At 38.9% G+C, this 27,742-nt stretch overlaps 1 protein-coding gene across 1 annotated transcript in view; it reads right to left on the reverse strand.

Annotated features, from left to right (window-relative positions):
* Positions 1-27,742, reverse strand: part of MRPS5 (mitochondrial ribosomal protein S5) — a 62,450-nt gene that overhangs the window by 10,398 nt on the left and 24,310 nt on the right. The window contains exons 5-9 of the mRNA XM_065833210.2: positions 25,683-25,717; positions 10,802-10,892; positions 6,919-6,965; positions 5,793-5,850; positions 3,905-3,967 (exon numbers count right to left, since the gene is read on the reverse strand). Coding sequence (XP_065689282.1) covers positions 3,905-3,967; positions 5,793-5,850; positions 6,919-6,965; positions 10,802-10,892; positions 25,683-25,717 — 294 coding nt within the window. The remainder of the gene's footprint in view (positions 1-3,904; positions 3,968-5,792; positions 5,851-6,918; positions 6,966-10,801; positions 10,893-25,682; positions 25,718-27,742) is intronic.

Raw genomic sequence — 27,742 nt, forward strand, 5'->3', positions numbered from 1 at the left:
AAGCACTGGCAGAGGTTGCCCTTAGACGCTGCGGAGTCTCTGTCCTTGGAGATGTTCAAAAGTTGTCTGGACATGTCCTGTGCAGCTTACTCTGTGTAACTGTGCTTTAGCAGAAGGTTAGACAAGACAACCTCCAGAGGTCCCTTCCAACCTCAACCTTTCTGTCATATGCAATTTTCACTCTCCAAGTTGAATAGAAAAGCCTCACTGGGCAGGGCAACAGCAGTATGTCAGCTACAAAAAGATCCCTCCTGGGAAAAAGATAAGGTAATAGAGAGGCAAATCTAATAAAAAAAATGGAAATAAATTATGACAACAGTCTGGTGAGGTAATATTAATCATATAGTGACCCTGATGGTTCTTGCTTCTGAGGTTCATTAATGTAACATGTCAGATGAGGTGAGAAGGTATATCTTATTCTATGTTCCACTACAAGAAAACATCTAATGTGAATATTCCTTTAACAGTAATAGCATTATTTGTTCGTACACGCACAGTCAAATGTGTAGTTCAGTTGTGCTACTCTTGCTACAGGCATGTTTTTGCTTCATTACATTGAAGACTGAACTGAAGTTTGAGTGGTTATCTTAAAAATTATAGCCCAAATGACCTAATTTACCACCCAAGAGCTCCTTAAATGCAAAAAAAGTGCAGAAATGTTAAAGATAACACAGTCTGACTCCATATCTCTTAACTTGTAAGGATTTTTCTAAGCCCATGCTATCATTTTACTGTCATGCTGATAAAAAGAACCCCTAATCCCAGAATAAAAATGTCACCTAATAAAAATTGTGTTGAAGGTTCACAGCAATTTTAGATGCTTTCTAATGTGATAGTGCAGAACAGGAATATCAGATACACAAAATCAAATAGTATGTCCAAAGCATCAATGCTTCAGTATACTCAAAGGTTGTAGAAATTGATGAATTAAGTATTTGAACATGACAGTGTTCTGACTGGAAAATTATCCCAAGTTTCTGACTTCTTATAAGCTAATCTTTAAATGTTCTTGCAGCTTAGATCTTATCATACCGAAACTGAAGTGATTTACAAAGAACTATCCATGTAAGTGAATTAGTTTCCTATTTGTATATTAAAATTAGAGGGACAATTAAGGGTGCTCGGCAGCAAACTAAATGTTTTGTATAGAACAGCAGCTATCTTTATCTGTCCTGAAAACAAAATCAGGCTAAACAAGTCAAATCAAACATTTGTACATACAGGTTTAACTCAAAAGATTCATGCAAAGAAACGACCTCATGCCATTATTGCAGGTCTTCAAAACAGCAAGACCCTAGAAGCTAAAATGGATCACACTGAAAATTGCAATACATTAGAAATAAGCTAACCAAGCTCCCCAAACTACCTCATGTGTTAAAACTTTTTTTATGTTGCAATTCTGAAGAATGTGACAGCAGTTTACAAGGTAGCTCTGGATGTATCCCTGCGCGGCAAAGCACATATTGGAACAGCTCTGAAGGCGAGACAAGGCGTAGCAGAAAGTCAGCAAGGTCTTCAAAAGGTCAGCACTCACGTGGGAGCTACTAGAGACAGCACACACACAACTGAGGAACAATCTATGATGGGCTGTCTATCTCTTTGGCTAAAACTGTGAGGGGAACACAGTCCTGGTCCTCCATCAATTTCCAGTCTTGGTCCTCCATCAATTTCCAGTCCAATGATAAAATCTGTGCTGTGTCTTGCTGGTGCAGAACTGGTGACACTAGACATGCTGAGCTGTCATACTTCATTGACAGGGATTCAGTACCACTGTTGACTGAAAGTATTTTTAATTACAAGTACTTCTACTGGACTGGTAGCTGTAAGGGAGAGTGACAAGAACATACACGGACACAAACATGACCAAAAAATTATGATGGAGGCAAGGATGAGAATCAAACCTGGTCAGCCACACTCATCAATGAGAGCATGCGAGAGTGTGAGAATGTTTATTCTAGTGAAATTATCTGATTAGGGACCCCATCATTTGGGAAACTAAGGAAATACCCAAAACAAAATATACAGAGGCACAGACCTGACAACATAAACAGAGAGCCAATGACAAGAAACAAACATCATCACTAACTGATGGGCTATCAAGAAACTACAGGTGCCACTTCCAGGAAGATCAACCTGGACTTTGGAATGGTAAAACTGTGAACCAGGGGGGACTCAGACTGAGAAGGCTGTGAGAATCAATAGTGCTGCATAAACCCACCAGTGGCTGGAGCGGGACCACAAGTCACAGCCTGTCTGCCTGTCAGTGGCTGCTGTTTGTTCCCCAGTCCTGGTGTGCATGAGGTGTGCATGTGTTTTCACTGGCAAACTTGAAGCTGGACCAGTCAGTGAGTAGGGGGGTCTCAGGTCTAGGCTGGAGTATCAGGTGGGTAGGAGGTCTGTGCTCATATAAACCCAGGGGGATTGTGAATGTGGAGCACAGGAAGGATAAGTGTGTGGGTGCATGTGTGTTGGCTAGCAAGCATAAAGCTGGACCAGTCAGAAAGTAGGGGATCCGTGAAGTGGGTAAGAGGGCCCAGAATCTGGGCAGGGGTGCTGGGCAGACAGAGGGGCCATGCTGGTATTCAAGGGATATATGAATGTGTGTGTGCTTGCGAACCTGGAGAGTGCTGTGTGTGCCTGCACTAGTGATCTGCCTCTGCCAGCTGAAGAGGAGGAGGGGGCTTGGCTGTGTTTATGTGAGTTCTGTATGTAGGTGCTGTTGAAGGCAGTGCCTTGTCTGTGGTTGACCATGTCAGTGTCCTGTGTGTGTTTCTGTGTGTCTGTGTATCTCTGGGATGCATATGCAGCTTCACTACTGGTTGAACCTATAAACAGGAAAGTGACAGCTGCAACTCTCAGCCTGACCAAAGGCCCTGGATCCCTGGGTATCGGGCTGGGCTCCAGTGTCTGGGCAGAAGGGTCCTGGGCTGAAGTGTCTGGAGGAGGCAACTGCACATCTAACATCACTTAACAGTAGCTTTGTGGAAGAACAGACCTGTGAGCTGGGAGCTACCAGGCACGGACCCACTGCTATGCACATCTAACCTGTAGGAGCCTAAAGAAGCATTTCCTTGTACTAGAACTGCGATCAGAGTGAAGAACAGCTTGCAAAGACGGAGAAATGAAAACACTGCTGCTGTATAACAATGAGATACTCTTTGTGCTGGCATGGTGCACAAGGAGCCAGGTTAGATAACAGTTTCCACACTGGGAGCTCTTGATTTTAGAGAAAACAAAGCAGTAATGGTCTCAAAGAAGCAGCAAGCTGGATGCTGTCCTGGCTGCAGCTCATGACCACAGGTAGCCTGAGGCTGTTGAGGGAGGATATCTGCCCATGCTATCCCAGTATGGGTTCAAGAGACACTGGCAGACAGATGCAACCTGCACTCCGATTCCCATTTGAAACACTCCCACTGCTGCATACTAAACTACCTCTGAATCTTGTCTTGAAAACAGCAATTAAAAAAAAAAAATCACTGAAAAATAATGTAATGAGTCTACCAGTTCTCCAAAGCATGCGTGGGGCATATGGTGAGAAGAAAAACCTGCAGGGTTTTTCTAAAGACCTTTGCCTCCAACATCTATGCTATTAGATTAGACTTTTCCACATCTAGTTAATATAGAGCAGACAGAACTACATAAAATAAGTGTGAAAAAAACCCTGGAACAGAGCTCCCAACATTGTAAGAGGGACAAACCCTGATGTACAATAACAAAGCCCTGCCATCAGTGGTAGATATTTCTAATGAAAAATAATTGATCATCTTCAACATTTAAAACATGGTGGATTAGCACCAAATGATCCATCTCTGAAGTAAACAGACATTGCACACATTTAACTTAATCAAATAAATACCAGTCAGTAATTAATATGACTTCAAAATTTCCAGGCAGCTTTAATTACCTTTGTTTTGCTTCTTCATGCGGATGTTTGTGCTTTTAAATTTCACTGTAATGTCATGGTAAACTGGAGGGGAGAAAAAAAAAAAAGGCATTACAGCTGAATTCTTCCTTCTAGAAAAGGTTTAGCTCAGCACATTTAAGGAGTACCTTTCTTTTTCAGAAGTGTGAATGGGAAGCTGGTTTTACTCTCCTCTGAGTTCTTTAAAGAGAATGGTTAATCAAAGTAAATTTCCAGAATAGATTAGGAACGTTTACGTGTCTGTGAATGCTATGTTACTATTGAAAAATATGAAGTGTCTGTATGCCTCCAACAATTCTCGTATATCTTTGAAGTGAGCTCATGTGATACAATTTAACCTTCTTCCTCTTGCTCCAATTTTTTAATAATTTGGCTTTTAACCTAAGATTTCCCCATAGGCTTAAGCATTCTTGGATTTTCCGTACAGAATATTTACCATTCAAGTCTTCCTGCTTCTTTCTGCTACAAAAGGAACCCCAAACTTACATCCTTTCATGTGTGGCTGTTACATACATTTGATTCAGTGGCTCAGTCTCTGAATAGTGGATTCAAGCACTGCACTCAAAATGGCTCAGAGAAGATCTCTATGTTAAGTAGAATGGAAAGCATGGTGGAAACACTGCCAGTTTTTAATGAAATCCCTAATCTGTTAGTGTGAAATAATAGTGCTCAAGGAATACACTCATGAGGATAACTGCAGTTTTGTATTTGTAAGCTAAAGTTTTATTATACTGAATATTAATTTACATGACTTGGTTAAATGTTACTATACTCTTATTATAAGACACTATTTTTCAATTTTTTTCTGAAAGATAACTGAATATTTGGCATACTGGTACCACGTCTGACACCAGAGAGGACTTGTACAGTATTCAATTTAACTAACAAAAAGTGACAATAAAACATCAGACCGACTTCTCCAGCCCACGTTCTCCCTGGCTGCTGGGCTTTGTCAGCATACATGGATTAAGTCAACAGGGAATCATATCTGACACACAAAGGGGAAAAACATAGAGGAGTTCAGTTTAGAGAGAAGACAGAACCTCACTTCCTTAACTCAAACTGAGCCAGCAGAGATCTAATCTTACCACTACCCGTCCTCATTTAAAAACCCCTGAAATACCATGCATTTAAGTATTCAAATTTAAAACATAGAACCATAGAATAGTTTGGGTTGGAAGGGACCTTCAAAGATCATCTAGTCCAACCCCCCCTGCAATGAGCAGGGACATCTTCAACCAGATCAGGTTTCTCAGAGCCCCGTCCAGCCAGGCCTTGAATGTCTCCAGGGATGTGGCATTTACCACCTCTCTGGGAAACCTGTGTCAGTGTTTCACCACCCTCGGTGTAAAACATTTCTTCCTTATATCTAGACTGAATCCCCCATGTTTTAGTTTAAAACCATTACTCCTTGTCCTATTGCAACAGGCCCTGCTAAAAAGTCTGTCCCCATCTTTCACGGCAAACACAGGAGACTAGAAGGAAAATTAATCTCTCAGTATTTTAACGTCTCATAGTATGTATTCTTTTCTTCATGTACTTTTCTTCAACTATTGATATAAACCTGAGTGAAAGTGAAGAGTAAACCACATATTAATTCCAGATAATGGTGATTTATTTTACACAGGGATTGACAGACTATGTACTCTGACATTACCACTATCTAGCTAAAACAGGTTGGGGCTAAGATTTCACGCAGCATACTGGAGAAGCAAAATAATGCACAAATAATAATAAAACAATGCATCAAATCAGAAAGGTTTTAGTTAACATCTTTTATGCTTTGTAACTAGTTGCAACTTGTTCTTGTTCACATATTCAGTACTTATTGAAAGTTAAAGAAAGAGTCTAAAATAATCATAATACTTACTTGTGTGGTTCTGATACAGCTCTATAAAATGTAAGCAGCGTACTGCTCTATTCTTCGCCTAGGGAATAAAAGCAAAAAGCATTTTTTCTTGAATTTTTCTGTGAAGTGTTTGAAATGCACTTTTTTTTTTTTTGTTAACTAGACAGAAAAAGCCCAATAAATAAAGCTTAGGGAAACAGGTTGCCACATCTAAACCATTTACTTAATGGGAATTAAAATGCTCTCTTTAAAGAACTACTTTCTCCTAATAGATTTAATATTTTAAAAGATTTCTCAATATAGTAGCAACTTTATCAAACTTTGTGTAATTTAGCATTGCTACTTTGATAGCTTAGTTGAGCATTACAACAAAAACTAGATTAATACAGACAAATAGCAACTTGAAGTCAAAAGTAGCCTTAATATGTCATTATGCATGTGTAAGAAAAAAATTTCTACACACTAACTGTATAAGCAGATTGTATGCTATGTAGGTATTGGAAGCATGTGAGCAAAGGGGGATAGGTATATGACATAGAAAAGGGACCAGAAAGAGAATAAAGACTGCATTAACAGAATCTTATTGCAAGGCAATCGCATTATGCATGTCATATGAGGAGCAGCTGAGTGATATGGGGCTGATTAGCCTCGAGAAGAGGAAGCTGAGGGGAGACCTTATTGCTCTCCACAACTACCTCAAAGGAGATTGTAGCATGGAGGGTGTTGGACTCTTTGCAAGTGACAGGACAAGAGGAAATGGCCTCAAGTTGTGCCAGGGAAGGTTTAGATTGAATTTTAGGAAAAAATTCTTCACAGGAAGGTTTGTCAGGCATTGGAACAGGCTGCCTAGGGAAGTGGTAGAGTCACAATCCCTGGAGGTGTTTAAAAGATGTGCAGATGTGGCAGTTAGGGACACAGTTTAGAGGTGGACTTGGCAGTGTTAGGTTTACCTTTGGACTCAATGATCTTAAAGGTCTTTTCCAACGTAAATGATTCTCTGATTCTATGATTATTTGTATCAAGATGGACAGATCATGTACATGGACTTCTTTGCATAGACTACAAAACATATGTATTACTAAAAAAAATGTTTAGGTATGAAATATTTGTGCTTGCCATAAAGCAACAAATAATACAATCAACCTACTTTCCGTAAAGCATTCATCCTGTCACCTGCTTTTCCCATTGCAAAACCTGAAAAACAGAAAAGTCTTTTTATTACTGAGAAATACAGGAGACAAGACCTTCAGAAAGCAGAGGGGAAAAAACACAGAACTTCACAACCACGTTTAGTACCTGTTATTTCCATTCCATTGCAGAGATCATACTCAGAAAATGGTCCAAAGATAACCAAATAAACCAGACAAAGTAATAGTTTAGAAGTTCTGTATACCTAACATTTGGATGGCAATTGCTTGTTGTCAAATGAAAACAAGTAAGGCTTAAGTTATGTATTCTGTGTATTTGTCCAAACTTGTTCAAAACAATTGAATAGTGGCGACTGCTTCAGTCAAAACTAGCCCACACTTCCGCTTAAAAAGAAAGAAGGGAAGGAAGACAAAATGGAAGGTGATGCAGATATATCAGCTACATCTGTACAAACAGCAGTTCCAAGACCGTAGAAGTGAAGAAAGAGACTGGCTTTCTCTTACTGAAATAGAGACTACGAAAACCAGGTTTAACAGAGTAGGGCATCTGCAAAAAATACATGCCTGTAGAACAGAGGAAAAACAGACTAACAGTTTACTAAGTGCTACCTAATTCTCTCTGAACCCTCAGATATCTTCCGATTTACCAGGTGAACTATGGTAGTGATGAAGAGATTTCATGGCAGTCTTGAAGTATTTGCAGTCAGCTCAGACCAGGGCAACAACCGACTGTATGAAATGCATATGAGGATGTGACAACTGTTTTTACAAACTCTGTAGTCCAACAATGTCAAGGTAGATTGGAATTAAAATCATTTAACTTCAGATCAGCAGATGTAGCTCTTTGGTCCTTTGATGCTTCTGTTGTGTCAGCTGGGATTGTGGGTTACCTGTATCCAAAAGCCTAATCCAGAAATAAACGGGATTGGACCCACTGGCCAACACTGGTTCACTAATTTCATGCAGACATTACAGGAGACTATTTACATCCAAAAGATGGATGTTCTACATATATATTGAAAACAGGATTTTCTTTACTAAATCATATAGCAATGCAAATGCACTTTCCTGTACTCTGTCACCAATACAATATGTGCCATATTCCTACCTCTTGATAGAGGTAGGAATCTTCTATTATTTGGATTATATTATTTAGATTATTTACTTCACAGCTATTCACTTTTTTTTTTCAGCTGATTGTTCTTTTAATTCTGCACAGTCCTTTTGAGATCTATAGGGAATTTTAATATACATTGGTTTGTATCCACAGGAGAATGCACAAAAACTGTCTCCTTATCGAGAAAAAGTTAGCACATTCAAGGGTGCTTCTTAGATAAAACTTATCCTGCAACAACAAGAACAGTCTTTAATTCCTGGTATTTGAAAACAGAATGAAAGATAAACACTATTTCATTAATAACAGAACTGGAAACCTGCAAGAAAGTAATTGCTGTACAGAGTGCCTGAATAGTTTCTTTATTCATGCCTTTACAATTAAGTGGCATTAGCATTATCTTTTATAGTTCTGTCTTGGAATCTGACCCATCCCAAAAGCTAGCTACCAGGAGCAAAGCATGTACCATCAAATGAAGGATATCCAGTAATTTTTGTAACTGACAAAGTGAAATGGAAAATCCTTAAAAGAAAATCCACTTTTCTGGGAATATCTGCTAGCCTTAACAGATTTTTTAAAAAGACAGTGATAGTGTTTCGCTGTTTTTTTTGGCAGTGACGAATACATCATGGAATGCCTGCCTTTGCTTTCCCAGTATGTAATATTGTGAAGTATTTTATATCCAGTAATATCCAATATATAAACACCTGGCTATACCATTACACTGAAGTACTAATATGTGCTTGTGTGCCTTGTTTGTTTTCTTTTGGTTGATAAATTTTTTTAAAAACGTATTTTATTTTTTTATAAATTGCACACACTGGTTTAGAAAATTGCAACCATAACACAGGAACTACTTCAGCCTTCTCTATATTGAGTTCACCATCATCAGCAAAAACTGATTCAACTAAGAATTTTTCTTGCCATTTTTTACTTTCCATACAACTCCATAAAAAGCTGCAGTAGAGTGAATTATTTTCTCCTCATTTTGTAAAGATCAATTCTGACCAACTCAAAAGGCTCTTCTCGACAAGATTGCTAATCTCCTTACTTTAAGAAAGAATTGTCATTACTTACTGCAGCAGCTTCCAAACTTCTAAGGAGAATAACATTGCACAATATGCCAGATATCAGTCATCTATGTCTTTGATGTGAATGATCTTACTAACATATGAAGTAGTACCATGGTATCAGCTAGGATCCAGGGCTAGTTAATCAAAGTTAAATGCTGCACTGAGATGGTTTTGATCGCTTCTAAAGATATTTTGGTCACCAGCACCCTGCATGCAGAACTGTGCTTGGAGTTCTGTTACAAGGAAATCACAACTAAACTGAATATCTCTGACCAGTATTCTTTCTCCAGTCTTTGCTGTCTCTCTTCACAGCTCATATTAGAAGGTCCTTCATCATTTTACCTCTCTTTTTATTTATCCAATTTACTTTATGCTGTAGACAGAATTTCTATGGTTAGACTGCAAATTGCTTGCTGAAGAGGCCATTATAAAAAGTCATAATGGAGAAAGCCTACAAGTGGGTCAAAAGCTGCAGATCACTGAAGTTGCTATGAGGCCAGACTCAAATTGCCCCGAGTACTTCTATTTTTCAATAAAAGTGCAAATATAGTATTTGTAGGAAGCCTGTAAAGTGGATTTTTTAATGATTAACTTCAATAAAGTAAGAAAGCTTCCTAAAGAAGTCAAATTAGAAGGAAATATAGGTTCATTAAAAATTTCTGAATCAAGATGCTAGTTGAGACTACCAGTAAACAAGCCGTTTTTAAACAAAAACCAGTAATACCTCCAATGGACTAACCTGAGACTTAGGAAGACAAAAAAATGAATAAACAAAAAGACCCCCAAAAACCAAACGGCTAGATTTACGCTAATTCTACCTAGAAATACTAACATTAGGTAGAAAATAAAACAGGATAATGCATCATGAGTCATACTGCCCTTCGCTGCAACATGGTCACCACTGCTAGAGCAAATGAAAATAAAACCCCACGAACCTCAACAACATGAAAGTGATTTTCAAAACCAGAAAGACAAACCCATGTCCACTGAATCCTACTTTCTTATGACTCTATGTACTCTACTAACCATGGAGACCCAGATTCATTTTAGCCAAGCACAGGCACTTTGGTGAAGGCCACACTCAGCTGGGTTTTCTTCCACCACCAGTAGAGCAGGATGAATGGGATGCTTCAGCCCACCTGTAATTCCAGGCACCTTTTGCAGGTGTCCGATTCTTTTATTTGACTTAAGACTAAACAACTACACTTTGCAGCTAGGTGTCTAAGTCTAGGTGAAACGAATGCAGATATGCATGGCTGAGTACTTTCAGGCTTTTTTTTTTTTTTTTTAAACATAAACAGTACCTACAGTAAAAAGAAACAGTATGTACAGGAAAGCATAGATGATCCCTCTGGTAGGATCTACCAGTGGTTAGTTCCATCACTCTAGAGTTAAATAAAAACTGTTTTTACCACTGGATAATATATGCTCCAAGCCTAATCATATATTACTACTTTTCCCAATTTATTTTTTATACATAACAAAGTGTGCAAAAGAACACATACATAATTTGATTATAAAGCTTTATATATGAAACTCAAAATTCTTACAGGTATTTCAACATTGTCCAGTGGAAAAAAGGGTAAAATTTATTTTATTTTTTTCAAAGTATCCCTTTAAGTCATCATAACTTCCAAAGTACTATTACAAACAATGATTAATTTGGCATCTTTTACATACACTAAATACACATACCTGCAGCCCCTTTACCATTTCCAATAGCCACTAAGGCACGTACTGATTTTTTTCTGCCTTCCTTTGCCTTCATACAAAACACATTTTTTACCTGAAGAAAAAAAACAGAAAACACCTTGTTATGGCACAATCCAACTGTACTTTTGTTTTAAAGAGAGTCAGTTTACCAAAAGGGAATTAGAGGTCTGTTATGAAATCTCACAGTATATTACAATATATTCTGTCTTTATCAACACGTACCATCTAGTGAGTACCAATATGTAGGCTGCCAAAAACCTATACTCAGACATAGAAGTTACCTCAGTAGAGTTTCATTAAAATATCCCCTCCGTTGTGTTTAGCTGCACAAAAGATAATGCTCTAATGCTGCTAGCTTCATGTGTGATATTAACTGTGACTAAAACAATGGAAAAAAATTGAAAGTGCTATTAATATCTCACTGCGCCTCATGTTTTAACATATTTTAGAAGCACTCTCAGGAATTGCTCAAGGCATGTTGTTGCTTCACATGGGTTAAAACTACCTGCAGACTGCAGAAGGAAGTCTCATTACTGAGATGACAGCTGCTAAAAAGAAGATTTCACTTGAGAGAGGGGAGGAAAAAAATGGTATTTCATTCCTGAAACTAACCATGTTTACAGAAACTCTGCAAGAAATTCAAGCACAGATGCAAGAAAGCTATTTAATTTAGAGTGGGGAGACACAACAACAACTGGGGAGACAGCTAGCCTTATGGTTAGCATTCTGGAAACCTAAACTTGCTTCTGCCTCTGCTACAGACTTCCCTATGTGACTACAGGCAAGTCACTGCTTTACAGTATCCTACCTTAGATATATCATCTGACATTCTTTATCCATCTACCTCCTGTTCTACTCTCCCGTTCTTGCTTCCTTGGTTTTGTTCATATATTAAAATATATGTTTACTTAAATATAGACATACATTTTAATGTATAGTTCATATGCTATTGTGTAAGCTATATAAAAATATAATGTATGGTAAATATAAAAAATACATATACATATAAAATAACATACTGGATACTGCTTGACTGTGTTAATATCCATGTCTCAGAACTGCCAGTCAAAATATACAATTTACTTCATGGTTCTTATCTCTCCTCTCAAGTGCATCAGGGTCTACTTTCTTGAAGCTTCAATATGATTTCCATAAATTATAATAACAGATAAGTTAAACATGTATTGTCAATACGTGAATTAAGCAGCGTTCCACCCTTTTCTTTAGGAAGCTAGTCTGGTTGTAGCATTATATATCTGAAAGCAGATTATCATAAACCACTTGGTCATGGCTTAAACATTCTTACTGAAATTCACACATACACACACTAAGTTCCAAACCAAGAAATTTCACTGACATCACAAGGTACAGATTAGGAATGAGTGCTTCTGAAAAATTCCACCTTGCATTCATTAAAATAAAGATGCTGTTAAATTCAAGCTGCACATATATTCCAGGGAACACTTTAAGAAATATCAGCTTTGCTAATTACTTATTCCAAGCAATTTTTCTTTCTGCAGTTCTATTGCTCACAAGAACAAGCTAAAACCCCAAGCCCCCTAAGATGAAAGCGCCTCTAGAAATAGGCTATTTACAGAAATTCAGAATAATGATGAAGGAAAAGAGAGTGAAGTAATCTCTCCAGGAGCATCAGGCACATGTTATTTTTGCTTTGCATTTAAGTTTTTTCTTCCACTGCTCATCTGAATAAGTACTTGTACAAAAAAAAAAAAAAAAAAAAGGCAGTTGGCATGCATATTGTTAAAAATAAAGGGCATGATGTTTGTAGTCTGTAGAATGTACTCAAAAATTATTATTCTCCTCTCCAGAAGGTGGCAATGAAGAACTGGCAATGAGCTTCTCCAGAAGGCTTCCTAAAACTGCCCTTGTCAGCTGTTTCTGAGCAGCTCTGAAGGAAAATGTGTTCAGTCACCCATCACAATCAGTGCTATTGCATCTCTCCCAAAATGTGGCAAAGGCCTTTCAAGCTTAATAATGTGTGCAGGCAGCCATGACTGCTGCAACAACAGTGTCCTCAGATTCTCCCTGTCATAGCCTCATGCTTCCTGACAGCAAAGAAAGCAGAGCTTTTCTGGCATGTGCTCAGTGATGCTTCCCTTCTTTCTTGCAAGTAAAGAATGCAGATGAAAGCCTAGCATTAAACTGACTGGAATTAATTAATACGCAATGAACAATGTTCCACTTCTAAAACAGTGTAACCTTTGAAAAGCAACTGAAACTAAGACACACCCCTATTTACCAGATTGCCACTTTTAAAATTTGAAAACAGATGCATGCTCAACCTTAATCACGGTGTACCTCAAGTTGACTGTCTCTCTGCATCCATTATCCAGTGGTGATAATGCAAATTTAGCTTTCTTTTGAGAGCTGAGGGAAGAAAAGCATCTCTCAAATACAAAATGAAACCACCTCAAACATTCATTAAGAGGAGAAACAGCAAGGAACAGTTTCAAAGGCAGAGTTGAGAATAGGGAAATAGGGTACACTTAGAGACAGGCTGCTAGAGGTTATTTTGATTTCAAGTACTTCTCAGCTGTTGCACTCTGTAAGAAAAAGGTAAAAACCCAACACTTCCCTCAAGGTTTTGTTCTTGTAAAAGCAGAATGAATGACAGGCCAAACTGATTGCCCGTGGAAAGTCCTCCTTTCTAGAAGTCATATTGTAGTAGTGATTTTTAGGAACCTGCCACCTCTGCCGCCACACTCTTGATGGTGTTATTCTTTCGCTGTTGTTATGCAGAGAAGAGTGTCTGCACAGGCTGGTCTCCTCATGGCATAAGGTCCTCTGGACCCAATACTTTTCTAAGGTACACGGTGACAAAAGCAAAATCAGAGCAGGGTGCACCGCTGAAAGCAAAGCACTTCCATGCAAGTGAGCCTAGAGAGGCTCAGGGACATAGACAAAAGGTTTGGGAAGCCAGTTACCCAAAAGAATTGAGTAATAAACCTGGAAACAAAAATCAAGCCCATGTTAGCAAGATCATGACTGTATCAGCCTTCTCTGTGAAAAGCACCAAAGGCAGAGCAGATTTGTACCACAGTGACAGAACGTCTCCCAGCTGTAACTAAAACCTACTGTACCTAAAAAAAAATCAGAAATTCCACAGGTTAGCTGGAGGGCTGAACTCATCTTGTTGACAAGTGACAAGGGTATCACACGGTTTCCATAAACGTGTGCAAATGGTGGGCAGTGGCAAGGGCAGTGCTTCAGAAGGCAAATCAGTCTGTCTTCTGCTACAATTACTAAGATGTGATCTTCTCAAGAACAGCTAGCTAGTGAATTTATCAGTCCGTACTGACATTTAATGTGTTATGCAGGGCCAAATTCAGCAGCCCAACAGAGGTAAGGCTGTCATAGCTCCATGCTCCCAGGTCATTAAGGGATGTCAGGAATGGACACCTCCCACAGCTCCACGCCCAGGACTTTGTCCCGCTTGGCCACTGGAGTCTAGCCCAGCCAGGCTGAGGGATGTGGCTGCAGGTTCAAAAAGTAGCAAAGCTGAGCAAGTATCCCAGAGACAAATGTGCAAGACACTGCCATGTCCAGTTATAAACTGTCACTGACAAGGCACTACCTTAAACAACACCAACATCCAGGACTTCCATAAAAACTAAGTATAAACAGCCATATCCCTTTCCTCCCCTTCAACTGCTAGAGACTGTAATTCACTAATGCAGGCCCATGCACACATCCTCTAGATTCGCGAGCACACACACATTTGCAGATCGCCCACCTACCACCATGGTGCCTCTGTCCATCTAATACCACTGGCCAGGCCCTCTTCCCCACTTCATGGATCTTCTACTTGCCAGCTGGTCCAACTTGGTCCTTAGTAGCAAACATGCAGCATTCACACATTTGTCTCAAAGGTACTCCACATTCACAGGCCCCCCTGAATAAAAGTAACTTTGTAAGCAACTCTGCTTGCGTGACCCAACATCTGGATCCCAGGCTTCCTACTCAGTGGCTAGTCCAGCTTGAAGTTTGCTAGTAAATTACACCACCACCCCCAAACAAGCATCAAGTTTGGGGAAGACACAGACCCACACCTCCCCACTGCCTCCACAGCAGCTGGCACCAGGCTAAAACCTGTGGTCCTGCCCCAGCCACCAGCACTGAGCCCCTGATTTGCTTCACTCACCCTAGTCCCTCTCAGTAGATGATTTTCAGGACACACTGGTGGCAAAGACACTCAGCTGCTCCTGTAGCTTGCACTGAGATCCCACCCACTCTGGGCTGCCCAAACCCCCCAGTTTGATTGCAGTTGCACCAATTTCACACCCACTGGTCCCCTCATGCAGCTGGCATTCCAGGCTCAAATTCTGTAGGACTCTCCCTAAATCCAGAGAGCTGTGGCCCCTCCAAATACTGAGGCTAGGACACTCACTTGTTGCAGCACCTGACACCAGAGGCCTGGGGGTACCCAAATCTCTGGTCTGATGCCAGTTGCTGGCCCAGTGTCCACTCAATGCCAGCCTCCCAAAGTCCTTGCACTCAGTGCCTGCAGATCTCATGCATGTGTCTGACAGAGTGAGATAAGACAGTGAGATAATTATGAAAGGATTTAATAAGAAGATAGACTGTGGTGATCAAGCGCAGAGCTCACTCAGGCAAGTCTATGGACTGGTTCCATCTTAAATGCAGCCAGCCCCTTTTATACTCCTCCTTTCTGTCTATATTTCCTTTGTTCCTTCTCGACCCCTCTACTGCACATTCCTTCAGCAGTTTGCACAGTTCCAGTGACACCCCTCCAATATCGTGGACCCTCAGATTTGCATCCTTATGAGTTGCAAAATACCAGTTTACCGGCAGCTTTTTTGATAGCCCACCAATGTGTGTGACTGACAAGGTTTGTTTCTTTGCCACCATTACATCTGTCTGTCATGTTTATGTCTCCATATATTTTGCTTACAGTTTCCCCATTTTCCATAGTATCCCACTGGACCTCTGTCAAATAATCTTAATGAAATAAATGCTGTCACAGTCCACCTATGCACTGGTTTCAGTCAGGGTGGTCAGTTTTCAGCTAGGTACCTGTGGCATTTTTTAATTCAGTGTAAGAGTAGTGTTGATAATGCCTATTATTTATGGTTGCTACCTAGGTAATGTTCATGCTTAGCTGGTGTAGAGTTGATTATCTTCTCCACAACTGCCATTTCTTTAGCTTCTGGCATGAAGAAAATGCTGGGAAAACTGATTTTGATACTTATTGCCAGGGAAACCGAGGATGCTCCTCAGTTTCCCATGTTTTGCAAGTAAGCAGGTGTATAATGTAGGGAGAAGTGGATCCAGGAGAGCCAATCAAGCTGGACAACAGAAGTATTCCATACCATGAATGCCACGCTCCTTATGTAAGTGGCAAGCTGCCCTGTCTGTGAGGGCTCCTGCTCTGGGCATAGCTTCATCTCTGCATTTTACTGGACTCGCTGTGCTTGCAGTGTCCACCCTCATTGCTGGGAGTGTGCATTATGGTGGCTAACTATTGCTCTGTATCGCTCTTATTATTGTTCTATTAAATCTGTTTCTATTTCAATCCACGAGTCTTTCCTCCTTTTCTGTTCATTCCCCCCAGGGAAGGAAAGATGAGAGCACACAAGCAGCTGTTTACTAATTTAGCCACTGCCCAAGGTTAAACAGTACTTACATACCCTTAGCAACCAGTGTGGCTGACCAGGTTTGGTTCTCATTACTACCTGCCCTATAGTTTGTCAGTCAGGTTTGTGATACTGTATATTCTCTTTTATGGCTTCTCTCTTATTATCCCCTTTTTACAATGAAAAAATCCTTAACCATGGATCCTTAAAGGAGGAGATGCTCTCTCTATTCATGTACCCTTAAAGAAAGCTGGGAATGCAAGCACAGAGGGCAAAGACATAAACACACCTATACAACACATATATGCATATATATACAGCAAGCCCTGCAGATCAACACAAACAGAAATGAGCAGTACTCACACAAACAGCACTAACAGCCTTCCTCTCTCTGGCTGATCAAGATGAAAGTGCATTAGTAGGAAATAGATACACTCCAGTTGCTGGCATTTAGACCTCCTCATACATGCATATGCACACAGTAAACAAGAGTCCCTAGCCCAGGAGAATAGCTAGAAATTGAGTTTAATAGGAAGTCAGGACAGACTATACTGATCAGACACAGGTCATGGTAAGATAAGCATACTGACCAACCCTGCTTACATGTGAGCAACCCTTTCTATGCCCTTATTGCTCCATTTTCCCATACTTGTTCCTCTTCAAGTGACCTAGATTCCTCCCTTGCCCTCCCTTTGGCTCCTGCTCTAGACATCCCATAAGTCTTGTATAATACCGAAGTGCTCTTCCCTGCATTCCACAATGTGTCCCCTACCCCTTGGTAGTAACTCCCCCTCAGACTGTGCGGTCCTCTGGAGAACCTCATCTTGACAGAGGTCACTCCTGGAATGTGGTGCTAAGGCTATCCCAGTACAGCCACAGGAAGAGGCAAACAGAGTGCCCTTTTCTCCAAATCTGTAATTTTGGTTCCTCTGCCCGCCTGTGCCCCGCTCTGGTCTGTGCAGATGAGCCACTGATGCAGTGATGGCTCTCCTGCAATGGTACTGGAAGCAGTGCCAGCAGGGTGTTACTCAGGTTACTCTACCTGCTATTGCCTCTGCACTCCTTTGCATGTGAGCAGACAGACCTTTTATCACATAACCTAACAATCAGAACTGTCTCCATCTTGGCCATCAGTAGAATAAATAAAGGACTTCTCTCTTGAAGAACTTGATTCAGTAGCTATAACCTCTGAGAAGCAAGAAGATTAGAACCAGCCATTCTGTTTACAGTGCATCCATTCGCCAAGGACAAAACTGCAGTACAGAAAATAATCTGGACTCCTTTACCCCTCACTCAACAAAATAGATGAAAGTTTTTGACCAGATACTTGAAGTGTTTTCCACATAAACTAACTCATCACAGCTCTGGGATAGACCTGAAGTGCAGTTTTCATCCAGTTGTAACAAGCCCAATCTGCAGAGAAATTATTCACTAAATCATGTCACATGTGCACAACTCTCTCTTTTATAACTCACTAGGAAGAACAACAGCTCAAATGTGCTACTGACAAAATGCGTGCCTAAATGTGCCTTCATATTACACCTCACATCTGAGCACAGATCCTTTAGAATAACCCCACAATGTTGCACGCTTAAAGCTACACTACATCTGTTTTTTTCCTTTTCAAAGGATGTAGCCCATGTCACCTACTCTAAGTAACACAGAAGGGGTGTCAATCTCATTTTCACCAGGGGCCACATCAGCCTCATGGTTGCCTTCAAAGGGCTGAATGTACTTTTAGGACTTGTGTAAATATAACTACTCCTACATTTACACAGTCATAAAATTACATTCAGCCCTTTGAAGGCAACCACGAGGCTAATTTGACCCCCGGTGAAAATTAGTTTGACACCACTGCTCTATAGGAAAGCCAGAAACAAAACCAATATGCAGTCCCTGCTGCTGTTCCCATAACACTCACTCAAGGCAGTTTTTTCTCTGTGACTGCTTTAGCTCTAGTTAATATGAAAATCTGACCTTGTCTGTACTCTATTCTACAAGCAGGGAAAAAATAAGTTAGCTTTTCTGTTCCTACATTATAAGAAAACACTTTAATAAGCAATTCCTCTCTTTCAGCAAAGGAGCACAGCCTTTTTAGTAGCCTAATCAAAACGGAAAGGGGCTTCTACATCTTTGTTCATAAGACAGTCCTTTAAAAATGGCTTTCAGGTTCTTGCTACAAAGTATATTTCCCAGCAAACATTATTTTAATCTTCTGTACTGCTGTGAAGATAAACAAAACGGAAAACACATACAGAAATAGCAACAGGTATGCCATCTATTTAAAATAAGAATGCTAAAAAAGATCTGTTTATTTCAAAACTCGTACTCGTTATCAGAAAATTATAGGACTCAATTATCTTGGGCCCACTGCTGGCTTTGAATATAGAGGTTTTTCCTGCTGCTGCTATTTTTCTGCAAAAAACATTACTCTTTCTCAGTTCACATCTGTGGCAATCTCATGCAACAGTAGAGCCACAGCCTACTTCTAAAAGTTTTTTTATTATTCCGATATAATAAAGCAGTTAAACAGATTCTTATAGCACATGGAACCACTGCATAGCAACTTATTTCGTTGTTTAATCTAATGAATTTAACTGTAAATACTTATGCCAGCACAGAACGGCCAACTTTAGTAAAAACCCACTGTAGTATCCAAACAAAACAACAGCCACTTTTCCGTAATGTGTCCTTTCAATTAACTGAAAGCACTGCCAACTGCAGGGCTCATTAAGAAAAATCACTTGTTTTATGAGTGGTGCCCATGCAACTCAAGTATTACAAGTTGCCTTCAAACAGCTAAAGGCTAAGCAGTCCAAATGGTCTTTGCTACATCAGAGTTGAAATCCAAAGTGCCAAGTCTCCTCCTAAAACTAATTTGTTTGAAGGAGCTTTAACAATTTGTGTGGGTTTTCCAAAACCCACCACAACAATCTACTTTGTGTATGGCTACTCCTGATATAAGAGGAACAAAAAAAAAATGGAGGCAGCTTTTCTGGTTCTTCAGCATCTCAAATGAAACCACACACGTGTAGTTTTAAACCTGAATAGATTAATTTTACATGTAAAAATAAGAATGCATAAAAACAGTACGGAGCAATTCAGGACATCTCATTAGGGCTCATGTAAATGTTCGCTTTTGTTGCATTTATCATTCTCAACATAATCTCTAAAACATTATTAAATGGGAATTTGGTACATAAATGATCCACTTACATATGATCAGATGATCACTAGCTTTTATTCCAACAATACCGTCCTTTAAAAGCTGTTTTGGGGAAGTCTAGACAAATGCACACCAGCATTAGCAATAAGTTACAGAAGCATGCGATCCATTTATTATCGCAACAAACCAGATGTGACGTTAAGTGCAAGTTTGCTACTCATTTTATTTTCTATTGTCTCTAGGCATCAATGACAAATCTGACAAGAATGTATTAGAGATACTTGAGAAAACAGAAAAAAACCTGATACCAAACTCATTTGGATAGGTTTACAGTCATGTCTGTTTAGATATACATGACATACAGAGCATTAAATATGAACTGCCGGTGAAGGTCAGATCCTTTGATAAATGTTACCTTAAGACTTAACCTGAATACACTCATTAACAGAAAAGATATCCCTCAATAAACTTTAATTCCATTTGTTCTTGTGTGTATCAGTACCACTTGACACATTCTGTTAAAGACACTGAAAAGTCAAAGTTGAAACAGCAATTTAGTTTTAAAATAAACAGTGATCATATTCAAAGAATAGAAGAGCTTTGTCAAGATAACAGAGAGGACCCTACAAATACTCATCTTACTCTAAGATCTAAGTGCTGTAACACTAAAAAATTATTAATAAAAAATAAAATTATTAATAAAAATGAAAAAAAAAAAGATGAAGACTTAAATCAGCGAAAATATGAATCAAGCAGCAAAGCAAATAAAGGCCTGCGGAAAAAAAAAAAAGATTAAAGACGACTGACAAAAAAAATCTGAAAAAGAAACTATTTTTCATTTGCAAGGATGTCATCATCACTCTGAGCAATGTGCAAAGTGATTTTGCTCAACAAATTTTGCAAAGTGATTTTGATCAACATATCAACTGTTACCACAGAAGAGCACTATTGAATAGCAGAGACAACTGAGACAATGCTGGCACACTGTCATTTCAGGGCAAACAAAACATGAGCCCAGTGATGGAGGGATTCACTACATTTAGGGGGAGAGGGGTCTCTAGAAATTAGGAGAAGGAAGAAAATACACTTTTAACTCAGGCAGGACATTTGCTAGAGCCCTTTGGAAGTTCCAACAGGACAGCATTATTCTCAAATGCATCAGATACAGAAAGAGAACAGTTCAACGGCTGCAGATCTATATGCATATGGACTAGATTACAGAATACTCCCAGCTGCTGCCAAGGAGGAAAGCATTCCTGTTCCCTCTCATGACATTTACTGAGATAACAAGCATGTCCTTTTACCTCATGACAGTGTCAGATGAACACTCCTTGGGAGCTAAGTGCATATCTTTGAAGGTAATTCTGCCTTAATCTTAATAATTATGCTACTTATAGAGCAAAATAAAGTGGAGTGCACAAAGATGTCTACAGATTGAATGAAATGCACCTGAAAAGTCTTAAAGAATCATAGGAAAATGGGTTAGAAGGTTACTGATTTTGCCTCCCCACCCTCTCTTGACAGATTTATCAAACTTGTTTTTAAAAACCTCCAGTGACAGATATCCCATATACTCCCAGACAATCCATTCTAGAATTTAACTTCCCATTTGCAACTTATTCTTTATGTCTAAAATTCCCTTGCTCGTTATTTAAATCCATTGATTCTTATCCTTATCACAGCAATGTGGAACAGCGTATGTCTTTCCCCTTAGGAGGACTTATTGAAACATATAAACCAACTCATGACTTTTAATTACCCAATCTGACATTATGACATCAGTGTTTTCTGTGTCTCAGAAGATACTCAAAACTAGTGCAACAAGCAAAGATTTTGATAGATAGGATTAACCTAGAAATCATTCCAGTCACTGGATGGGTTCCCAACTGATGGTCATCTCAGCAAAATGCAGGAAGATAATAAAGGAAAAAGAAATCCATTTCATTTATCAGGACAGTAGAGAACTCTCAGAGGCTTTTCTGAGGTAGAGCTGTCAGTCAACTCATCTTCTGACTTGCCTGATTATTCTTTTAATTTTCATACAAGGAGATGTTGTGAATCAGGCTATTCTGGTTAAGGAAATGTTTCTCATAACAGACTTAAAGAAACCCACTTCCCAATAGGCTATGCTTGTGCATGAGTGGTACTCTCAGTTATATTAACTCTGTTCTTACTCTTGCACCCTGTACACAGTATTTATTAGTTATGCAAGGCCATGTAAAAGCTATTTGATTTTAATTCGAGCAAAATCTTACCTACTCAGGCCACATATATTTCAATTAAGACAATGGATAGACTCCTATTATCAAATAAAATAAAACACTAAAATTCTCAAATGTTGGTGAAAACCATTTCTGAATTAAACATTTCTTCATGGAAAGTAACTCATCAAGGAACGGCAAAACAATTTCAAGCAAAAAGAAGTTGACCATTATTTCAAAGCCAGGTGACACAAACAATGTCATAGAGTTGAGAGCTAAAACCAAAAAGACAGAAAACTGTTTCTTGTTTTCACATGAGAGATGTGGTTCACAGCTGTTACTCAGTACTTCTGTTTCCACCTTTTATTCTCAGTCTCTAAATAAGGCATCATGTAAGAGCAGTATTATTAAAGGAGATTATTTATTTCTCTAATTCAAAGTATCTTTTTTTGTGGTTTTTTTTGTTTTGTTTTTTTTGGTTTTTTTTTGGTGTTTTTTTTTTTTTTTTTTTTTTTTTTGTTTTTTTGTTTTTTTTTGTTTTTCCTCAAAGGAGACAGTAATGGAAACTAGACACTGATTTAGCTTTAAGGTCTCTTGCTCATCTCACGTCCTACTCCTAAACCTATGCAGCCTTGTGTGGTAATGCGCCCCACAAAACTGGCATATAAAGGGACTCTGCTCTAGACATTTGGTCCTGTTCTGGACAAGGATGTGGCTATCTTCTCCCCTCTTTGACTACAAACCCACTTAAAGGGTAATCTTCTCCTTTCTCTCCAAACCAAGTCAACAGTAGGTTTCACAGTTCTTTAGGCAGCAGTTCTAATTTTACTGTCAAGGAACTAGTTCACTTATTCCTGTCTCAAAAAGGGAGATGTTTGGCCATGTTCCAAGCAAAATGCAATCAGACATATGGTCTGGCACACGACCACCTCTGCAGAACGCTGTGCAAGAATGAATTCCTCCAACCTGCAGCCCACCTGAGGAGTCATAGGCACAGTTTCCTGCTTTGTGGAGCTCCACAGACTGGTGAAGTGAGCTTCGGGGCACAAGGAGCTGAACATGTCTCTAAGACCTCACCCCACCACAAAAAAGTTCCAACTAATACTGAATCACCTAGCCCCTTCTCCTTCACGAACAAGAAAGACTTGATCAAATTGTATCTTATCTGGGGACTTTCTGATGCCCCAAGCTGGAAGTGGTCAATTTGCCACACTGTAGAAGATTTTGCTTTCTAATAGATCAACTATTTTAGCAAATATCAAATTCTTTTAACATGTTAGGTATTGCAATAAATAATTTTGAGACTTCAGTTGTCTAAAACCCAAATTTCTTGCCGTAGACAGAGTTGGAAATGACTTGGCCACTGCTACCACAAGGTTCACGAAAATTACATTGCAAGTAGAAGGGAAGGGAACATGCAAGAATGGAGCGCAAATAATTGTTCTAACTTCCATGGCTGCTCCCTCTTTGGATGCTGTGCTTCATCTGATTCTGGACTGGGAGCAAATGAGTCACAAGAAACCAATTTATTTCTGAAGTCATGATTCCCCCCAACAACGCTTATGTTAGCTCTATTGTTTCCATAGCAACTAATGTATTGGAAATGAAAAAAAAAACCTAATAAGATAAATGGGAAGCATAAAATATCTTGTGACAGTGTGGGTGTGCATAGGGCTAATTGTTAATGGTCAGCTTTGGAATGAGTTGCAAGTTGCCTTCTTCAGTAATGGCTTTTCTACTGAAAGGTAATATATATCCACATATCTGTATTACAAACACTTTACATTTCACCACTAAAAAATTATTACCAATGGATTACTTTGTTATTGAAGCAAACTTTACCTTTATCATATTTGAAATAAGTATCTTCTCTGACCACATTCTGAGTGGTGTTTCTGTTGAAATCATTAAGAATTTGGGTTGCTAAAGAACTTTTTTCGGTAGTGTTAAGGACCTTACCCTTTAGCTTAAAGTTTTGCTGTCAGTCAGCAAATATCTTGAGTGACACGGATTCAGTAGTCAGCTAATATCACTTCACACCAACCAACCAAAGGATTGCATAGCACCAGTCACATATTGGGAAGTTACTGTATGTTTGAAAACAGTGACGTCATCCAGTGTATGAGATTAACTTTTTTTGTACAACTCTGTAGCTTCTTAATTTACCAAAATAAAACTATTCTAAGGTAATTTACTCATTTCATCAAATCATTTAGTTTGGAAAGGACCTTCAAGATCATCAAGTCCAACCGTTAACCTAACACTGGCAAGGCCACCACAAAACCATGTCCCTAAGAACCTCATCTACATGTCTTTTAAGCATCTCCAGGGATGGTGACTCAAACACTTCCCTGGGCAGCCTGTTCCAATGCTTGATAACCCTTTTGGTGAATAAATATTTCCTAATATACAATATAAACCTCCCTGGTGCAACTTCAGGGCATTTCCTGTCGTCCTACCACTTGCTGCCTGGGAGAAGAGACCAACAACCTCCATGCTACAATCTCCTCTCAGGTAGTTGTAGACAGCGATAAGGTCTCCCGTCAGCCTCCTTTTCTCCAAGCTAAACAGCCCCAGTTCCCTCACCTGTTCCTCATCAGACTTGTGCTCCAGATCCCTCACCAGCTTCATTGCCCTTCTCTGAAGCCACTCCAACACCTCAGTGTTTTTCTTGAAGTGAGGGGCCCAAAACTGAACCAGGGGAACAATCCCTTCCCTAGTCCTGCTGGACACACTATTCCTGATCCAAGCCAGGATGCTGTTGGCCTTTTTGGCCACCTGGGCACACTGCTGGCTCATGTTTAGCCCGCTGTCAATCAGCACCCCCAGGTCCTTTTCTGCCAGGCAGCTTTCCAGCCACTCTTCTCTGATCCTGTAGCGTTGCCTGGGGCTGTTGTGATCCAAGTGCAGGACCCAGAAGTTGGCTTCGTTATATTTCATTAAATACTCAGGACATGCAGAATGCATATCAGGACATATGCTGTTCTTTAAAATATTCCAGGCTTCCATTAAGACGCCCTAGTCAGCCAGTCACAGAGTTCAAGAGTACGGAGAATTCTGTGAATCCAAACCAGGAATAAGTTTGCAAGATAAGCATGTGGGAGTCAGCCTTTTACTTCCAAATAAAGACAGTGGGATTTACAGCATACATTCGATCTTATTTACCAAAAGAAGAGAGAAGGAAAATATTGGAATACAGACATCTTTTGTCAGTTACTACTTTTGATTGATAGCTATTTTCAAAGTGAGATGATGTAACACAAGCTGTTTAGAAGTGAGACTGGAAACAAAACTTACATTAGTCCAGTCATAACCATCATCCTTACTCTGTCAATAAGCACAATAACAAAGTGGATATAAAATAAGGAATGCAAAATTTTGACGGGATATTTTTCCGAGAAGATACAAATATAATAGTTTAAGACGTCTAGGACAAGTGAATATCTTTATTAATTGAGAGGCACATAAAATGGGATCTTTGTCTTACTCATTCTCTGCCCTGTGTTGCCTCTTCCTCCTTTAATTATTTGGTTATTTTAAAAGCAGAATGATAGAACTTCCTACTTCTATTTTTTTCTGAGAAATAACGCTAATACTTCACTATGTTCCTTATTATTTCTGTTCCTCAACTATTAAAGCTTTATCTGTCACACTTGCCATTTCAGAGTTACCCCAAACCACCTTAGAATCACATATTACCTGCTCAACAGATAATCTGGTATTCTTTTCATTGGAGCATTACGTCAAGTAGTTGAAATCGAATACCAGATTAATTCCTTTTGCTATAAGATTGACTTAGCAAAGACTGGTTAAATAATTGGAAGCTTAATATAAAATAGTAGTCTGTATTTAAAGTCCTTGAATAGATCTGTAATGCTTACCTCAATGACTCTTGTTTCAAATTCTTCGTAAGTTTCTGTTGGGAGAAAAACAGGATATTACATTTCCTTATATTACTTACCTATCAGCACAGGTCCCTGTAGGTGGTATCATTTTAAAAGGACACGATTTTTATGTAACTGTAATTTATAAGCTAATTTCAGCAGTAAGCAAAAAACCATATGAATAATTTGAACAATTGTATCTAAAGTGAGCTTTATTAGTTGTTTCCTTTCAAAAATACTTCAAATATTATTTTACTTGACTCCATTCATTCAAACTCTTTTAGAATAAAGTCAGTGAAAAAACAGCATATAGCTTTTACTTATAAAGCATAGATTTTTTCATTTCTTCAGTAAAGTCAACATATGTGAAGAAAACTAGCTTAAAAAAAATCCAGTCAAAATGATAACTTCCCAGAAAGTATAACACTACTCTTGTTATAATTACAACACAGTTTCTGTTATAATTGAGATATGACAACTGTTAAATAGATTCATTCTGCTCTATTAAGGACCATAACCTCCAGCTACAATCAATATCTCATCTTTTTAAGTACCATATATGCAGGGAAGTAAGATGGAAACAGTCTCTAAAGACTGTACAACTTCAATAACCAGAGCAGCACAAAGAAAAATAATCTTTTTTTTTTTTTTTAAAAACAGTAAAGCAAGACATACTAATTTAACTACCTTGAACATCACACAGAAAGCAAAGCTGATAGAAAAATGGGTACATCCTCAGAATCTGGATTTTTTTTTTATGTATTTGTCAACATCAACCAAATCTTTCAGATGTTGTACACTAACAACACTGAAGTTTCTATAAACTTCCTGTACCTGTTTTCACTAGAAAACATGAATGTTGCTGAAGGGAAGCTGCAGCATATGATTCTGGCCATGCCAGGGCCTCAGGACAAAAGGACTGAGTTTGGTGGTTTCAGGTCTATTCCTCCTATCACCTTTACAGTGCTTTGCACACAGTCAGTGTCTCAGTTCCCCTGTAATATTATGAATTCTCCGAATAAAAAAAATGCTGAAAGATCTCTAGCGATGTGAAAAGCCACACAATTTTCAACAGATCAAAATGAAATTAGTGTATAGTAATCAGAAACTGCTTTTTCTCAAGCACATTTATAATACAAGCTGACAGTTACATTTTCCTGTTTTGATTGTAGTACCCTTTCCTCTTTTTGGCAGAACTTGACTTGACTACTACAGCTTCCACACAGCCAACTTTAAAACAAGTAAATAGTACGTCAATAGTACCAGTCAAAAACAAAATCAAGGAAAATACCAGAAGGTAAAATTCATACATGCAAAAATGTTGTTGACTACAGCTGCCACTTCTGTTAATGGAATAAACTACCTGAAAATATATGTGAATTTAAAAATAGCATAGTCTTGTGCTCGAAGTATGGAACTAGAACCATGGAATTGTCTTGATTTTTTCTGAATTCCACCATTGACTTATGGGGAATTTGGATCAATCCATTAATTTTGCAGATGTCCTGTTTTGCAGCAACAGGCTGCCAAATTCTTTGTCGTGTCCCTGCCTTCCATGGTATATTTGCTTTCAGGGTAATAAAATGAAACACAGGCAAGTAAATAGAGGAATTATTTCATTTGTATACTGCAGTATTATGTTGATATTAAAGTAGAATGAATTGCTCTTAAAATTGAAGACAAGCAAAAATACTCAAAGGGATTGGCAGACAAGCTCTCCTTAAATTCACAAGGTAAATCGGAGGTAAACAATGTATATCTCAGACACCAGAGCAACAGCAGCTACAAATGGAAAACCTGGGAAGGGAAGAGAGAAGTAGCAGACACCAACAACGGCAGAATTTATAAAGCAGAAAGCTACAAAATGCCAGTATAACTTCAATCCACATAGACAAAAGCATTAGATCTCACTAGGAAGATAATGCTCTCACTACCTTATGGCCTGGTTCAAAGCATGTCTGAATTTTTAATTAATGTCCAATAGAATGAAATCAGAGAATATTCACAGACAGAAAGAAATTAATAAACAAAGAACCAGACAGACTGGAGAGCAAAGG

The sequence above is a fragment of the Patagioenas fasciata genome, chromosome 3, assembly GCF_037038585.1.
Source record: "Patagioenas fasciata isolate bPatFas1 chromosome 3, bPatFas1.hap1, whole genome shotgun sequence".
In the NCBI taxonomy this organism is placed as follows: domain Eukaryota; kingdom Metazoa; phylum Chordata; class Aves; order Columbiformes; family Columbidae; genus Patagioenas; species Patagioenas fasciata.